The sequence below is a fragment of the Rissa tridactyla genome, chromosome 9, assembly GCF_028500815.1.
Source record: "Rissa tridactyla isolate bRisTri1 chromosome 9, bRisTri1.patW.cur.20221130, whole genome shotgun sequence".
Taxonomy (NCBI): Eukaryota; Metazoa; Chordata; class Aves; order Charadriiformes; family Laridae; genus Rissa; species Rissa tridactyla.
Genome location: NC_071474.1, coordinates 15,863,503 through 15,881,923, shown reverse-complemented (window position 1 = coordinate 15,881,923; position 18,421 = coordinate 15,863,503). Strand labels below are relative to the sequence as shown.

Below are 18,421 nucleotides of genomic sequence, written 5' to 3'. Positions count from 1 at the left end.
TGAATGCTGCTTCCAATTCCTTGAGTTTTATAGTTTGTCTAACCTTAGCTAACAAATATTAATTGTTTAAAACTCAGGAATACTGAGGTCCCTTCCAAGCTAAATTTGGCTATGATCCTATGATTCAGGCAACAGTCATGTAAATGACTAATGTGTAAGTGAACAACAGTGGATCTACTGATGAAATCCACTTTATTTTGGATTATCTGCCTCTCCAAACTAATCTGAGAGTCCTAAAGACAATCAAGAAGGAGGAAAAAACTCAAGGGTGTGGAAGGGGGAAGGGCAAGATGCAGAGCCAGGGAGAGACAGACAGACCAACCCAGAGAGACCAACTTCACCCAGAAACATGGTGGTGACTCACTGACTGAGATTAGACAAGAGACTCTGGGCAGTAGTTATACCAAGGTGTCCTAGCTAATTTAAAAGATTATGGATTATGTCATCACATATGTTTCCAGAAATAAACAAGCATTTTGTTTTGGAAAGAGTATTTTCAGTCATTGAATCTGTTTGTCAACGGCTCCTAGAGGAAAGACTACAGAGCTAAAACCTGTCTGGGTCTACTGAACACAAGGATCAGGAAAAGCTTTTCAAAAATGAAGGTAAGAGAAAAATAAATCTAGAGGAGAGTACTCTTCCTTTTTGCCTTGAGGATTACCTGCACTATCTTTGTTTATCTTAAACGATCTCCAAGAAACACCCCATTGTCACAGAGATCATGGTACAACTCCATTTAAAATCACTAACAGTCTTGCCGCAAACAGTTAGGAACAATGTTGCTTCCAAATAGCGACCAAAATGATCTTACAAAGTATTCACCCGAGAAGAACAGGGAAAGACACGGCAAGACAGCAAAATGTATACATTCCCAAGCATGCTTCTGACAAACAGGTACTGAAGAAACACAAAGATCCACGTGGCTGTATTTTAAGAATTCAGTCTATCATTTTTAAATTAAGTACTTCATACAGGTTGGATAATTTTAAGTCTGCAAATACAGAACTTCCACTCAACTCTACAAGACCAAAACAAGTTAAAATTTACTTTCAAGTTATTTATACATAGGCTATTAGCTTGGATATTGCAATTGCAGCTACACTTAGACCATATTTTGTAATTGTACAGACCAGGGAGATGTGTACAGAGACTTTTCTGTGAGGGAATGGGGAATTACAGGATAAGTTAGTTTGTGGCTGAACATAATTAACCGACAATGTATAAGCCTCCTATGCAACCAAAAAAAAAAAAATCCAACCAACTGGCATTATGGTTAAAAACTAAAATGAAAAGCAGCTTCTTCAACAACTGAATCTTTTCTAACACAACCAATAATAAATGCATCCAGCAACCTGCTTTCCTCTGGTGTAACAGCACCAACATTCTCCATAAGGACAAGATTCAGGTCTGTCACAGGTCAAACAGAAAGTTACCGTAACTTTCTAAACACAGAAAAACAGAGGTGGGCGGGGGGGGACACGACACGGACAGACAGACAGGGGACAGCACAGATAGGACAATGATGGGAGACTGCCCACACTCCTCAGACCATTTTATCCATATTACTGTCCATTGCCTACTACAGTCCAAAAGCTAAGAGACCGAGCTGAAGACCTGTATTTCAACCCCATCTCGCTTTATTGTGCGAGAAACTTGTGTAATACCTATTAAACAGAAGAATGAATGCCATTGGCTGATGGAGAACACCCAACCACACCAGAAACAAGGAGATGTACACTTTCTACTTTTAGTTCTGATTCCCTTTCTCTATCAGCAAGTTTTAACCTTCTACTACAATATCCTAAAAACAGAAACGTAGCTTAAGTCGTTACTTGGTCACCTGCTACACAGGGGGAAAAAAGCAGATAGCACTACCCAGATTTCAGGTATTATTGGGAAAAGCCAAGAGAGTTTTCACAAGTACCCTCTAAGTGTCACCATAAGTTATGTGCTTTGTAACAGAGCTCTAAAAATATTCACTAGCTTATTTCCTCATATCAAGTTGAAACAGATGGAAACTATGTGTGCAGAAATGGAATATGAGAACAACTGAAGACATGGTTTGTTTATTTATTTTTTAACCTGGTAGAGCTTTGGAAGGGGAAGGGGGACATAACACATTGAACGAGGAATCTATTTTGAAATAATCTAAATCTTTTCCAGTTCTAAATCCATTTCCAGGAAGTTAACTTAGTGAATGATGGATCTGATTTTAAACAGCTAAACTCAATGGCCAATTACACCTCTCCAAACTCTTGTGAGGCAAATATCAACATGATGTCTAATGGGACAGTTCCCTGGCAGCACGGAAAACTAATTTGCAAACAGATTCCAATGCTAATTTCAATATGATACGTAGTTGCAATAAAACAAAACAAAGAAAAACCAACATCAAAAAAACCCACTTCTCCAATATAGCTCATGTGACTGAAACCAGATTTTTCTAGGTCTTATCTAAGCTATAAGCCATGAAATAAAATAATACAAGTATAGCCAACACACTAACAATAAATGCTTGAAGACAATACTTAAAAACCTAACTAAACCATTCATAACTTAAATATCAGAACTTGCTTCAAAAAGTGCTGCCTATAAATCAAGTTACAAATCAAGCTCCATTTACGAAAGTGTCCTGTGCACTGAATATGGAATGTTTAATTTTGGCTTTGGTTTCACACTGAATCATCTGCTTACTTATAGAATACATCAGGAAAAGCAAATAACCAGCAGAAGAACCACCAAACAACCTCCCTCCCCCGCAAAAAATACAACAGAGGACAAAAAGGACACAAATACAACAGACTTGATAACACTTACTGTATTTCTGTGTCCCTCTTGTCTTGTTTTGCTATTTAACAGCTTCCTTTCTTGTTATGTACCTGAGATTGAGAGGTATAAAATACTATTTCAAAACCTGCTATCTCATTACTATTTTTTGACTTCTTTGCAAATTAAAAGTACCGCTGCTGGTGAGGGAGGGGGGAAGAACAGTTTGGGCGTATAGTATTTCAGGTTCCAATTCATGTCTGCGTATTTTACATACAATAGAGGGCACAACCTGTTGGTTGATGCTACTAAACCATCTAAATCTAGTAGTGCTATCCTTATCAGTTCAACTCTGGCTTCAAGTAGATATTATAGCAGAGTTATGTAAAGGAAAAGGAGGATAAACTGCACACTCAGTACTAAAGCTAGATTCTATGTTAAATCAGGTCAAAATGTACACTCACAGCTTTTGGTGCAAGATACTTAAAAAGCACCCACAGTTCAGATTTTGGAAGAAAAATACCTCAGCTAACTCATGCTAAATTTTTAACAGTTAAAATTATTACATATGTATATATAAAAAGGCTATCCAGCAAGGAAATGTCTTATGGAAAATATTTTTAGATTTGCTTGATCTGCAGACAGCAATCTAAACAGATGAAAAACTAACTTGCTCCTTTTATTGCAAAGACATGTTAGAACAAAATCAAAACGATGAAAGAAAACCTCACAGAGCGTTACTCTTCATGAAATAAAAGCAATCCTTATCCACGCCGCAATAAAAACTATGGTAGAAAAATGTTTAATTAAAAGACAATGTTAAACACACACACCCCCCCCAAAGTGATTATACCAATTTGTTGCTAAATTATGAGTATGAATTACAACTCCAAATAAAGTGGGAAAGCTAGGAATTTCAGAAGCATCTCACAACAGGAAGACAAAACTTTCATGTGCCATAGGGCAATGTATTACTGTGCAGCAATCATGCTACTCTGTTCAACTACCTCAGAATTTCCTCCAAAGGGCTCAGTAAAGCAAAGCTTTCAAAAAGCAGCTTTACACTCCTCCACAACACACCCCAGGAGTCAGCTACCCTTGTAATGCAAGGGATTTGGAACACATGCAAAAATATCTCTAGATCACTCGGATAAGAGAGGGACTTGCATACGTTAACCCAAAGATATTCACAGAAAAAACCCTTCTGTTGCACACACAGAAGTAAAAGCAAGATTGGAGGGTTGGAAGAAAAACGAGCACCACAACAGACGGAAAATTTTGACACAGTATTGTATACGGACTTCAGTATAATCATTCAAGGATAAGGGCGAACATCACTTCCTAGAATTCCACTGATTTGCTGATTACCATTCCTGAATTATTCCTCTTAAGAATAAGGCTTTCCTACTTTTTCCTTCCTTTCCCCCACAACAGATGTATTTTCAAATGATTCATTTTTCTAACAAAACATTCAGCTTATGCAAAAGAGATTTTGCACACAGAAGTCATTCATGTCTCAATTTGTACCTTCGCACAAATTTAAGATCATTGCAGCCAATTATAACACAAGTACTCACTGCTCTTTCAATGTCAGAACACTATTTAACATTATTAGGTAATGAAAAAACAAAGCTCATAAGATTTTGTCAAGCCTGCAGTGATTCTCGGCCTTCAACGTTAGTTCAAAACACTACTGAAATAAGAATATGTTAGCTTTTAATAAGGTATTTCCAGAGACTCTTAAACTAAACTACTATGGGATATGAAAAAACATTCTTTTGTGAATTAATTATTGATCAAAAGATAAAAATATATAAAGAAACACCTCTCCCCAAGCACTGGAATATTCATTCCGTTTTCACAGTGAAAAACGTTACCAATGTGTTCTCCCCACTTGCCCAAAAAGAACTGTACTTAGACCAATGTTTTTCAACAATGCCATGAATAAGTCAAAAACAGTAGGTGAACAAAAACATAGTAAAGTTTGCTGATAACAAAAAACATTTAAAAATAATGCTAACTAGTGAGGTTTCAAAGCAAGTTCTCCAGGAAATTGGCAATAAAACAGCAGATAAAATTTGGTGTAAATAAATACAGAAGAAGCATGTTAAAACTAAGTCATTGTCCTAACTATGTGTTAACCGCTGTACAGTGTAAGAAAAAAATAATCTTATTTTTCTACACAGTTTTCAAAACAATATCACTTAAGAGTTCAGTGACAGTCAAAAAATGCAAGACAGTAATGAGTAAGAAAGGAACAGAGAATGGAAGTATCATTATGCCATGCAGAAATTGATGGTATACCCTCATCTTGACTAGTGCATGCAGCCATAATCACCCTAACTCTTAAGTTATACAGAAGAAGCAGAAAAATTCTGAGAATGGCACCAAGAACAAACCACAGGTTAGAAGAAGTTACTATACAAGCAGAGACCAATAGATAACAATTCTTCAGTTTGGTTGAGAAGACGACAGACAGACAAGTGGCATATAAATAAAGATGTTTGTGAAAAAAAATAATAAAATCATGTATCGCATCAGTAACAACCAAGCATTACTATTCAGAACATGGTGGGAATCAGTTAAATCACTTAAGACAAAAACATCAATATTTTTGCCACAAAATACTTGTAATTATGGCCAAAACTGTAATCAAAGAAAAATTCACAACTCGCAGAGAACAAGCCCACCAACAGCTATAAGAACAATGTCCAAAAGGTCATCTCTGTCCAGGAAATCTCCTAAGCCCCTAAGTGCTGGGCTTTGCCAGGAGAGTACGACAGTACAGGTGGCAAAATATTTGCCCTATACTTACATTCTTTGCTTAAGCATCATTGCTGGACACAATCAGACCATCTATACTGACCTGAACAGACCTTCGGCAGGAGTTGGGAAAGGAAGATCTCCTTTAGCCAGTCTTCCACCATCTTATTTAATTATCCTTTAACAAGTATGTAACTTAACTATCACAAAATTCCATTTCTATTTAGAAAATTACTTATCTTTAAGTGCTTTCAGAAATTCCAGCCAATACTGGGCCAACAGTTTAAATTCCTAATTTGGTCACTGTATCGTGACCTTTAAAGAAAAACTCCAGTAATAGGCTGCACGCAGACTTAAAAAAAAAAATAACAAAAAAAAAAATCACACACAAAAGAAAGAGTGAGTGGTACCTCTTGAGGTTTCAACTTTTCAATGTCCGTGGAGAGGTCTGAGCTTTTTCCATGAAGACTGCCATTCTCCTGTAAACAGGCAAGTAGTAAGAACAATCAGGATAAAAACATTCTATATTGAAGTTACAGGGGAAAAGCACTGGATTTTGAAGTTAAAGTTGAACATGTAAAACAATTATAACCTATTTAAACTCTGTACGTTAATTACCACAAGGAATAACCTAGGAATGTAAAAGGCTAACTGTATAATTTGCCCTGCCTCTTGAGAAACTCTGATCTATAGTCTTATGATACAGACCCACACTGTCATTTTAGGTCTTCCTCAGAATGATCTGATCTGGCAGCGTATGAAGTAGTAATCAGAACTTATCTTTATTCAAAACTCAACCACTAGTGTAATGTGTCTAATTAGTTAAAAAAAAAAAAAAGACTATACATCTTACCCCAAATTTATGCATGCAGACTTCATTTAGACTGGTAAATGAAGTCCAGTGCTTTTTCAGTGGCTTCAATGCAGAAGAACTTCCTTTGTTCTACTTTTTTGCAGAAGAACATGGCCATGGGATGAATTAATTTGTGCCTCTTAACCATTACTAATTCTACCTACACACAGTATATATTCCTAGTGTTCGTCACTTTTTTGAGGAAAACACAGGAATGGAGTCTTCCTGTAAAAGGAATTCAGTTTTCTTTAAAAGAAAACTGTTGTCATTTAAATGACATCCCAGACAACCATTCTTTATTGCCTCATGCAAGGCCTCTACAGAAAGTTCAGGGTTTTTTCCCCTCCCACTGTCAAATTTTTTAGGTGTATTGAAGGCCTGCGCAAAGCTCTACACTCATCAGCCAAGCCCTCTGAATTCCTTTGGACAGCCACCTCACATCGATTCTGCATAAAATCCTGACCCTGTGGGACAGGCCTTCCTTATTCCTCAGTGCATGAAGATGATATACTCCATAAAACCAAGGAGATGAACATTTTTTGTAATCTTTCAAAGCCTAGCACCAGAGGCTGACGTCTCCCCTAAGGCAACCCAAATACACCAGGCTCTTGGGAAAATCTACACCTACCAGCATCCACGGCCTGATCACTGATCCTTTCAGGAGCCGCTGCTGTACTGATGCTTCAGGACTGCAGAGCCAATGGTCACAGCCAACCTGACCCCATGGACAGATTTTATGGACAGTCTAATGTCACGTTCTGTGCTAACATGAGACTTGCTTTTAAACTATATCATTTAGCAGGTTTTCGAAAAGAAAGTTAGTGTAGGAAGACATTTGTAAAAATATTCAGCTTACAATAATCTTTCACTAGAATTTAGTACTATTGGGTTTTCACACACACACACACATTGTTTCTGCTGCCTTTAGACAAAAAAAAAAAATCCCCTATCAAAGGGAAGAAAACTACTACCTCAACACTACAGGAACAAATGAATTTATTTTTTTTTTTTAAGAGAAGGCAAAACATACAAAACATTGTTTTGGGAGACAGAGAGAAGAGGTGAACCTGATTATTTCATTTTTAGTTTATAAATCAAGAAAGTTTTTATGCAAGTATTCAGTCTTCTGTTCTAAATTTTATAGTGATGCACACAATGCCATACTATAAAATCATTAAATTCATCCACAAATACAAGTAAGGAAATAAATCTAAACGTCAGTGTTTTCAAAGTCTCTAACTTTTTGAAAAAATCAGACAGTATTAACTGACAGTTCTCTACTTAAACATACTTTATAATGCATTTAAGTTGAATTAAGAAAGAGCTGCATATTGAAAACATTGAAACAGTATGCTCCAGTTTTAACAAAGATGAACATATTTTCTTTAAAAAAAAAAAAAAAACAAACAAAAAACCCGACCAAATCCAAAACATCAACAAAGAACCCATCACAAGCTGTAAATAACTGGTGCTTCAGAATGAACTCTCGGTATCATCTCAAATTGCTAGCATGCAAGAGAAAAATCCTCTGCACTTAGCCAGCAGAGGAATAAATACTTCAATAACATTCTGGGGATAGATTCCATCAACTCTTTGCAATATATTCAGTTTGGCTAGAGCCCAACTGGCTTTAGCTGAAACTTTCCTAGTATAAATTATGATTCAGCAAGAATTGTTTGCTGGGAGGATAAATTTCTTTTTTTTCTGTCTCAATCTGGTTTTTCCCTTCTTAAATATAAACTAATTTAAGTCCAAGTTACAATAGCTGGGGGGAGAGGGACACCTGACATGTATAAGAATTTAACATCTCTCTTTTCCTGAAGACTTCCATAGGGCTCAAGACAAACCTACATTTACATTTGCTTTACTTAATGTTGCACCCAAATAGCACCAACCTCTTCCCATGATTGTAAATTCCGGTATACCTCTGTTAGAGCACTAACATCTGCCTTTATTATCAACTTCAGGGTATCATTTGTGGAGGGAATGATTCTTGACTGGTGTTTAGATTTCCTAGTCATGATCTTCAGTTATAATAAATAAACAAACAAACAAAATCAAACAAAAAGATCAACACACCAGGCACCTTGACTTTACACTACTGTAATGTTAGCTGGCTGATCCTCTAACATAAAAAAAAAATAAATATGTGATTAACATAGCCACATAGCCAATCACAAGCTCAAATTCCAGCTAGGTCAGCTTTACTCATGATGGATTAAAATTGATCAGCAACATCATACATGAGTGTTGAAACGCCAAACACATACAATAAGAACACAAGTTACCAAAGCTGTGCAATAAGATTCCATTTCAAATGTAGAAAAGGCACCTAAAGGCTGGGTTCCATGCCTCAAATTATGCAAAATGTTTAAAAAGAATGCCTAATTTCTGTGTTGCACAGGATTACTACTGCAACCCATAAAGTTCTTCTGTCTTTTTTTTTTTATCATTTACTTACCAAAGATCAATAGAAAAATTAGGACTTCATGATAAATCTTTCTAATGCTCTCCTCTTAAGTCAGACAGAGGCTTTAACACTACCCAGCGAGCTGGACAAGACCTTGCAGCCTACCCACCTCATTCCACAGGAAGAGAAAGCTGCAAAGGTGCAAGAGCTAACACAGCACTCTGGCTCAAGGACACTGAAACCACAACAGATTATTTAGGCTAGGCCCATCAGTTATGCTATGTATTTCCAATAACTAATTCATTAGGTACCTGTCTCATTAGCTTTTTAGGGAGTAGATATTCATAAAGAGAAAACTGAGTAGATGAAAGGGAATGTGATTTACTAAGCCTGCTTTTGACCACCGAGTTAGGATTTAAAAAGACAATGTTATTTTAGGATACCAGATACTATCAAAAACCTTTAGCTCTATAAGCAGGATGAATGAAGCTGCAATGGGAACAGGAGAAAGGTATTTAAAGAGAAGCCTCTCTCCAACATCATATCACAGCACATACCATAGCTGGCTAATGTCAACAGAGAGGCAAGCATTCCCTACACTTTACCAATAAATCTGCTCCTGAATAAGTAACATGACTTCATTTTCTGACCATAAGATAAACAAAACGCATGTTCATCATTCAAGTATACAGTTATGTACAGTGTGCTTTCATAAATTCTTAACCTATATATTTTTTAGCTGTAGAAATCGGAATTGCTATTGCAGCATATCAAAGTCATTAAAGTCTCTAAAAGATGCTAATCTGAGCATTTAAAGGAGCTTACCCTTCAAAAACATTGCCAAATCATCTGCTGATTTTCATTTTATGTTCCCATAAACTTTCACTATGAATTATTATGTGGGAACCTTACCCTTGAAGATTCATAGGAAGGACTTGGCTGACCGCTTGTTCCCCAGGATGTGGCACCTGTTCGCTCATCCATACCTAGCAATAAAAAGAAAAATACAGACCTATAAGAAAAGATAGCACAAGCACAATGTTCTCTGATGCGACCTGAAAGCAAATTCCTCCGCTTCCACACACTTCAAGCAAATTAATCCGCTTCTGTATACTTAAAGCAGCATTTCTAAAAACAAAACTTAAGATGAACAGTTTCCGTGTTAATGAAGCTGGCTACAAAGCAACCTAGTCATTTGGACACCTGCAGCTGCTGAAAACAGGAGCATAAAAAGTCACAAAGATTTGCCAATCTGCAGTGTCTGCCCTACCCAATCCATCAGAAATTAGCATGAGTAACAAAACAAGCACAAACGACATTAGCCAGGCTTTTTGCACAGCCTGATTTATCCTGCATCTTAAGCACCGAATATTGCAGCACATACTGTGAAATGTATACTTGTTATCTACCCTTTGCTCTCATGTCTTGCTTAAGTATTGTAAAATGTGCAAAATTATTTCCCCTACTTGGTCTTTACATGACATGCCAGATATTTTAGCATAAGGGGGGAAAAAGGCAAGACAGACTGGTTCTATTTCAATGGCTTAAAAAAACCCCACAGAGACCCATGGTGTCTGCCCTGCTAAAACAGGAATCTTTAACTCTGTAACGGTTCTTTTAGAATCGGTTCCCTTTATGCAAATCTATGTTACAGCTCAAAAGAGAAAGAGGAAGGAAAAAATAAGGAGATCTTTAAACTTAGTATCAGAATATATATCCCATGTATTATCTAGCTAACAATTAGAAATACTGTTGCCAAAACTTTCTCCAATTACTTTCTATTCAAAGTTAATTGGTCAAGCCAGCTTTAAACCACATTCCAAAACAACTAATTGCAGAAGTACCTGAATTCCTATAGCCAATTCATTCACACAGGATAAGGTTACTATCTTAGTAATTAGGTTCCTGATTATCCGCATTGCAAGATTTTTTTTTTATTATTATTATTATTTTTAGTGGGTGGAACACTTCCATCCTAAATTGCAGACTTCCACACACTTTGTCCTACAAAACACAACTCATTAGTTCCCTGTCACCCAAACTTCTCTCATAAAGAGTTTTGATACAGAACATAAATTCTTTATGTGATGCATAGTATAAACTATTTATGAAGCTTTGTACGTCATCATTTATAAATAAGAGCTAAGTGTCACAATTTATAAATAAGAGCTGAGTGCAAGTTACTCCATGCAATCATCCCTAAACCCCAACTTATACTGCAACTATAAAATTGTCATGCATTGATCTCAGAATGGCCACACTACAAAATAAAATGCAAGGAAATACTGTAAACAACTGCCTATGGAGTAATAGTATTCTCATCATGATTTCCTTAAGAAATGTGTTTTATGAAGGTACAAAATACCGTTTTGACCAAGACAGCCTGCAAAAGGCATGTTAAACTGGAAGTACGGTTCAATCACCCAGATAAAAATCTATAGACACCTTTTGCGTAGTGCAGGAAAGATCCTGAAGGCTGGAGAACGCCCTGAAAACGCAAACCCACCACTGCATTGAGCCAGCAGGTTGTGGAAGTTTGCTGGGTTCTGCAGCTGACGGCGTTGTTGTTGTTTCCTTGTAACTGATCCAGGAGCTGAGTTAAAAATCGTGGCTGGCACTGACAAAGGCAAAAGTAATCTTTTGGCACAACTGACTCTTTTCTGCCAGAAACAACAGCCCTAGTAATCCAGTGATTATCATAACAAGTCTTCCATTGCCTTAGTTTCAAAAGAGACTGGCGGGGGGTGGGAAGAAAAATATCTTACCGCAAGACAAAGTCTAAGACACAGTACATTATATCAGCCCATTTAGGAAATATGCCAGTAGATAATGGTTATGCATAGAGCGTTTGGATGCATGACCCCTCATCAGTAAAACATGTTACTCGTTTAAAAATTTGAGTCAGTGGGACATAAGGGCTCATGTTAAGGTTCTGCTAAATCAGCGCATATATAGCTAAAAATTCTCATATTTTAAGTCTACCACTTGAATTATGCAAATAAATTGTTTAAAGAAACTGCTCTAAACCAAAATGCAGCAGTTTAAGATCATGAGGAAAACCAATTTCTAAATGGTTCCCAGAATTCTTTCTCTAAAAAAGCCCAGTACAGTTAAGCTAGAGTAGTCAGGAGTAACAACACGCTTCCTTTTTCTGCCAAGTGTCTTCTTCCTCCTTTTTATGTAGCCTTTTTTCTATTCTTACAAGCCCAAAACAGGCTAGACCTACCCTTTACTCAGAACTTGCACCTGAGGCACATGCATTCACACTTGAGAAGCTCCTTGCGGGCTGCGAGGAAGAATGTCATACACTGCATACAGAACCCTGGCACTCTGACTTGCTGCTGGACCTCTGGGTTTGTCTTGGATCGACAGCCCTGTTGCCCTCTGTCCCATCAAGAGCGGAGAACCACCTGGCAAACAACGCTCAGCCAGGAAATCGGACATGTGTCTACAGTGGTGCTCGAGGAATCTGCTCTGTTTTGTACACTCATGTTTTTTCCACCCATAACAGATGAAAAACAACCAAATGCTACAAGAGAGAAGGACCCAGACAAACTCTAGCAGGCTGGGCACAATCAACCAACATGTACTTTAATATAGCCTGAGGTCGCTCCATGTGAATGAGCCAGGGGCATAAGACTGACCTTCCAGATGGGAGGAGAGCTTGAAGCAGGGAACACGCAGGAAGGAAGAACGCAGGGATCATCTCTGGTGATAAATTCAATAGTCTCCAAGCCACTGTGTCATCAAAAGGGTTCAAGTGTTTTCTTGGGAAACGCAAAACAGAATGGAGGAACTAGGGGAATCATCACCTCTGTACAACCCCTTCCCTGAGGAAACTCAATGTCCAATTCTAGTACTCACGAATTCATCATGGATGTTAAAGAGCACAGGAAAGCTGTGACAGTTAGCAGAGCACTGAAAAACAAGCTGCACCGGGAAAGGCCGCAGCATCTCAATCTGTTTAGGCAACGCCAAAAAAGGGGGAAATTCAACAAATGTGTGTTAAAAAGGTCTAGTAACAGACACACGCAGTCAGGCAGACAGAACTATAATGAGGTTCTACCCCCATTGCCTTTTTTTAGTAGGCATTGAAGATGGAAAGTAATTGAAATGACTTGTGAGTTGATTTCATAGTTCTCAATCAAAATCTGCTACTTCTATAGTAGATACACTACAGTTTAGCCAGGAAATAATTGGTAAGTTTGATCTTTGTTCTCATGGATGGAGCTGGCAGCCTGTGGCTGGTGCGGCTCCCACGGCAGCCCCAGGCACTCCCCTCTGCTGTTCTGGGCCGCCCCTACCCTCCTCGGCCACCCAGCCGGGCCATGGGTGAGGCTGGGGGTCCCCACTTGCCAAGCAGGCACAAGGATGCTTTCTGCCTTTAATGCACTGAATTCTAAAAAGGGCTTTGCTTAACATCACTTTTAAGATGGCACTGTGAGCATTTCGAGCTCTTCTGGAAGAAGAGCTGAAGAAAGCTGTCGCCTAGTGAGGCAACTTCAACATACGTATTCATTCTGAAGAAACAGGTCCAAACATTCATCTAATAAAAAAATTGGATCTTACAATCAAACTGAAATGAAAATTGTTGTTCTTGCTGGTATAAGATGAAGACAACCATATTTAAAACTTATTTCAAGAGACACAGGCTCTAATGTTCGTGTAAACAAGATAATACACTTTATAGGGTTACCATCTGCTATGATGTTGATCAAATAAATGATTTGACAAAAAAAAAATCACATTGTAGATTGTTATACTAGGTACTCAAGGTATGAGTTTCTATCTTTTATCGCTTCTTTATCCAATTTTGTTTCAGAGTAATGATATTCCTTCAGATAACATTCAACAACCGAAATCAATTTCAAAAAAAAAAAAACCTAGAGCACAAATCATAAGTGTTGATTTTATTTTGCATCTTAGACACCCAAACAAATCAATCTACCATTAGACCCTATATTGCAAAGGTCTATTATGAAGTATGATACAAATTATTACCTAAAATGATATTTTAGGTCTAGACTTTCTAGTAAGGGGACACAAAGAAAAATATTATCTGATGGAGAAATACTACCTCAATTAAAAAAATTTAAATTTCAATAGGTTAAGACTAGTTCTCAGCCTCGTCTTGTCAATTCCAAATAGAAGATATTTTGCATTTCACAGTAGATTTAATATTTTTAATAACATAATAAAATAATTCATATTCTAACAAAGTACCTGAAATTGCAAGTCAGATAAACAAGTAAAGACAAGATACAGTTCCACACATTTATTACTGGGGAGGGGCGGGGGGGAAACACTCAAAACCAAAAGCAGCTTTTACAATAGATGTCATGTGGCTTAAAATGGCTTAAAATATACAAAGCTAAGGGCATTAATCAAATTGAGAAGAGAAATGAAACCCAGGCAACCTATCAACAGTCTAACCACTTATGTGCCACTGGGATAAATTCAGATGCAACATTATAAATAGGTAAAAGACAAACCACTTTCATTTCAATCTACATAGAGGGCTTTCTCTCCACCCACCCCTGCCCCCAAAGGAAAGGCAAGGGGAAGTACTTTAAGCATGGAAAAAAAAATAAAATCATGAGAAGCTTCAAATCTCAATTCATAGCGTTTCTTGGAGAACGCACCAATTGCGTTACAGCATATGGATACCAAGTTCCTCCCCAACCTTCTGGATCAAAAAGGAAAGTTCTTCCCCAGTAACAGAATTGCTTATTGGAGGCACCAGTGGGAGAAGCAGAGCAGTATCCCTTTTTGTACCTTTTGCTCCAGGGAAGATTAATGGAAGTGCTCTGGATATGGCACCAAAACACCATCTTGAGCCAGAGTTGTCCAGTACAAACTCTGGACTCCACAATTCCTTCAGGAAACTTCCCAAGATAATTTTATTAAATTGCATAATGCTGCTCACGCTCTCCTCCCTGTACTGAGCCACTGAGTCGCAGATTGAACACTTAATCCATCGTGTGGTCCAGAAGTGAGGTTTCTCCTGGCCTTAAATGTTATTTTCAATATCATATTTATAACCATGACAGTCGAGGTTGATAACTATCAGCCTCTAATGGCAGACAACGAGGGGCTGCGGGGATTGAAGCAACCCTGGGAGGCATCGGTTGTCTCAATTATTACCCATAGAACACTAGCTTCCCCTTGAATATCTTTCTTTCCAAAGATCAGTTTGTAAGAGCTGTTTGAAATATCAACAGTGATTATTAATAGTAGTAAATAAATTAATTTGCATTTTTGAAACACTGTTTATCCTGGAGAATTCCAGAGCGTGGTTATCTGACATAGCAAAGAATAAACACCTGCTATGCCAGTTATTGTGGAAATTATTTTAAGAATAGGCAATAAGATATGCTATACAAAGTTAATTTCTATCCCCAGAATAAGCAATCACAATTAAAACTTCAATAGAACTAAATTATTCAAATGGGAGGAATGTACAGCAAGTACATAACTTGCCTGGGCAATAACCAAAGCTTTGACCAAAATTAGCATTGACAGGTGTTAAAAATTGGTTGTAACCTAAAACATATCAGCAAATTGAATCCTCTCTTAATGGAAAACTGTTTAAAACCTATACTGTCATACAGAAAATTATTTGCAAGAACAGTATTTTCTCAGGTCAGAATATAACTGCAGGGTTATACACTTCAACTTTTTCTACTACAACAAGATACTTGCATTGTATAAAGTCAGAAGAAAATGGGAAAAAATCATGATGGTTCAGGAAAATTGATGAAAAGGTCTAATTTGTTTTAACAGTGTCTATTAACATCAGAAGTCAGTACCAGTAATACAGTTCCTGTATAACTATCAAGTATGTTTTAGATTTGTTTCCACTCATTACCTAAATACAATTTGCTATTAAAAAAAAAGGCAATTACTACTTTTAACCTAATTTTACAAACAATCCTATTCATTTCTTGTAATAAGGCCCATGTATTCCCTAAGAAGAACAACACTAGGTTATTAATTCCTGTAATAGCAGCTCTCTTACAGAAAAGTCAGAAGTTACCTGCTTTTCTCTCTTCATATTCCCTACTTCCTAGACTCTAAATCACATCACCAAACACACCAAATGACCTAGCACGACCTGGACACTTTAAATACAATACAACCTACTCAAAATAAAATTGGAAATGGCATTTCCCACCCAAACTGTACTAAACCAGAAAACTGAACATTGCTACACCCATCTTGCCAGAAAAAGTACATCAGGAACAGTTCAAAGAGGAGACTATATTTACCATACTGCATGTAATATGCTGTATGCAATACATTTGTTATTTATGTGTGCTTATTCAGCCAGTTCAAACATAAGCTAATGACAAAAGCTATAAAAATTAGCATTTTAAATGTTTTGTTTTGTTTTTAAAAAGAAAAAAGAAAAAAGGAATTTCCTTACAAATCCAGAGAGATGCTCAGAGCACTACACAGTAAAACTATTCTTCACCCCTGAAAAAATATTTCCCTTTATTAATACAAGCTTTAATATTATTCTTCCATCCAATTAAAGGTTAAAATTCTAAAAGAAAAATGTAAATGGTAATCTTCATTGATTATATTATATCCTGTATATAAATAATATTTACATGTGTGCACACACACTATATTTTGATACTTTCCTTGTTACAAATATGAATAAAGTAAACCAGTTTAGAGATCAAGCCTTTAGCAGGGATATAACCCAGAGCTTTTATTCACATGCAAACACACACATGGCTAAACTGCTACTAAATTGCATCATGCTGCTTATTTTCCTCTCTGTATTGAACCATGAAGTATCAGCCTGAACAGCTCTAGCTAGCAAGTCTCACCCCTATGACATTAGCTATCATAATAATCCATTCTACTGGCAAATTTTCCTGTGGTTACTTCAGTTATGACTCAACAGCTTTATATAACCACACACTTTAAAAATATATATTTATATATACACCAAATCAAGGCCAGAGTCACAAGACTGCACACACCAGGCCAAAAATATTCAAATATAGCCTCATGGTCAACAGCTACTGTTACCAACTGTATTACAACAGTGCAGAAATCAGCCAAGTCAGGCACCAGAACACAATACAATTGGAGTTACAGGCACTAACTCTCATGAGCAAAGAAACCACTGCAAGTGTGACAGCTTTTCTAACAATCTGTTGAAAAATGTTAAGAAAAAGCACTTTCAGTCGTTTACTGTATCACAAGGTGTCCAGCAAACGTCTTGAAAACAAACTTCAAGATCAAGCTGAGGTCAATATCTTTTCATGGTGGTGATGATTTTCATGCATCTTTATACGCGTACAATTAAAATTATCCAATTGCAACAAATTAAAAGCACTTTGTTGGTATTTAGAAGATCATTAATGCATTAATTAACACCCAGACCTCTTAGGGAAAAAGAGACCCTCTGACATACCAATGAGTTTGAGCAGAGGGAAAAAAAAAAAAGAGCCGAAAAAATACATTTGTGAGAAACATCATATACTTTGAATTTCCAAGTTCATGTAGGTGAATCACAGGAGAAATAAAGAATGAGACAAAAACCTTGCATCTTAGTGAGACAGGATCTTGAGCTTTAAGTAAAACAGCAAGTATAATATACAGTATAGCCAAGAAAATGCCAATGCAATTCCACGTTTACATGACTGGAAACAAAGATATTTACAGATAGGTACTCAAGATGACAGAAATTTGAGTCTGATCTTCAGATGATCTAGACCAAGCCGTTTCCTAAAAGCATATGGAAGAAAACCTGTACTTTGCTAAGGTACACAGTATCTATATCAGATTTTTGGCTACCCTACACTACTGAAATCTGAAGTCTATCTATTAACAGCAGCATGGCATCTCACGTTAAAACAACAAAATGCTAGCATCGTATGCTTTTCATAAAACAAAGTATATAGAATACAAAGAAGTTTGAAAGGTTTTCAGGTTTACCTCTAAACAGGCATATCTTCAAAAAGAAGAGTTCTTACCACTGCTTGTTCTAAAGAGCACATCTAACAGGACTGAACTCTCATTACTGAACAAAGCAGAAGTTACACATCAGGGGCTGTGTGAACATAACTTCTTCATAAGAGAATTCTGGCTCTTTCAATTCAGGTGGGGAAAAGTGTCTATTATATGAACATGTTAGCATTAAACATCATCTTTTAACTCTAAAAACAAAGTTCATCTATTCAGTATTCAAACAGGGGAGAATGCTTAACGGATAAATGCAAGCACTGCATATCCGTTCATCTGAGCCAGGGATGTGGCAGGCTAGCTCTAAGTTACATGTGAAAAAACAATAGAATAAATACAGCAAGTGTTGACTTAGGCAATTATTACAACCTGGCTCACTTATCTCTCTCCTCTTTTGCCAAAAATAAAGAAGAAACCCTCCATACTTCTTCATTTTCACCCAAGAAAGAATATTTTGCAAGGTTAGGGCTTCATCGCTTGCCCTGCAGCACAATAAAGTGCCCTGTTGGTTTGTCCAAGGGAAAGATAGCACCTATTCCCTCAGTAAAACAGATGCCTAGAGCAAAATGCGTTCTCTTTTAGTCAGATTTTAGGAAAGAGAAAAAAAAGGGTTAAAGTAAACAATTAAAAACTTTCAAGAAGCTTCT

At 37.0% G+C, this 18,421-nt stretch overlaps 1 protein-coding gene across 10 annotated transcripts in view; it reads right to left on the bottom strand.

Annotated features, from left to right (window-relative positions):
- TCF12 (transcription factor 12) overlaps window positions 1-18,421 on the bottom strand; it is a 174,930-nt gene that overhangs the window by 114,751 nt on the left and 41,758 nt on the right. For 9 of the 10 annotated variants that reach the window (XM_054215476.1, XM_054215478.1, XM_054215480.1 and 6 more), the window contains 2 exons: window positions 9,705-9,778; window positions 5,940-6,008 (listed from right to left, as the gene is read on the bottom strand). In XM_054215476.1, the coding sequence (XP_054071451.1) occupies window positions 5,940-6,008; window positions 9,705-9,778 (143 nt within the window). Of the gene's footprint in view, window positions 1-2,817; window positions 2,857-5,939; window positions 6,009-9,704; window positions 9,779-18,421 lie in introns of those variants that run through there. The other variant, XM_054215484.1, reaches the window with a different exon arrangement.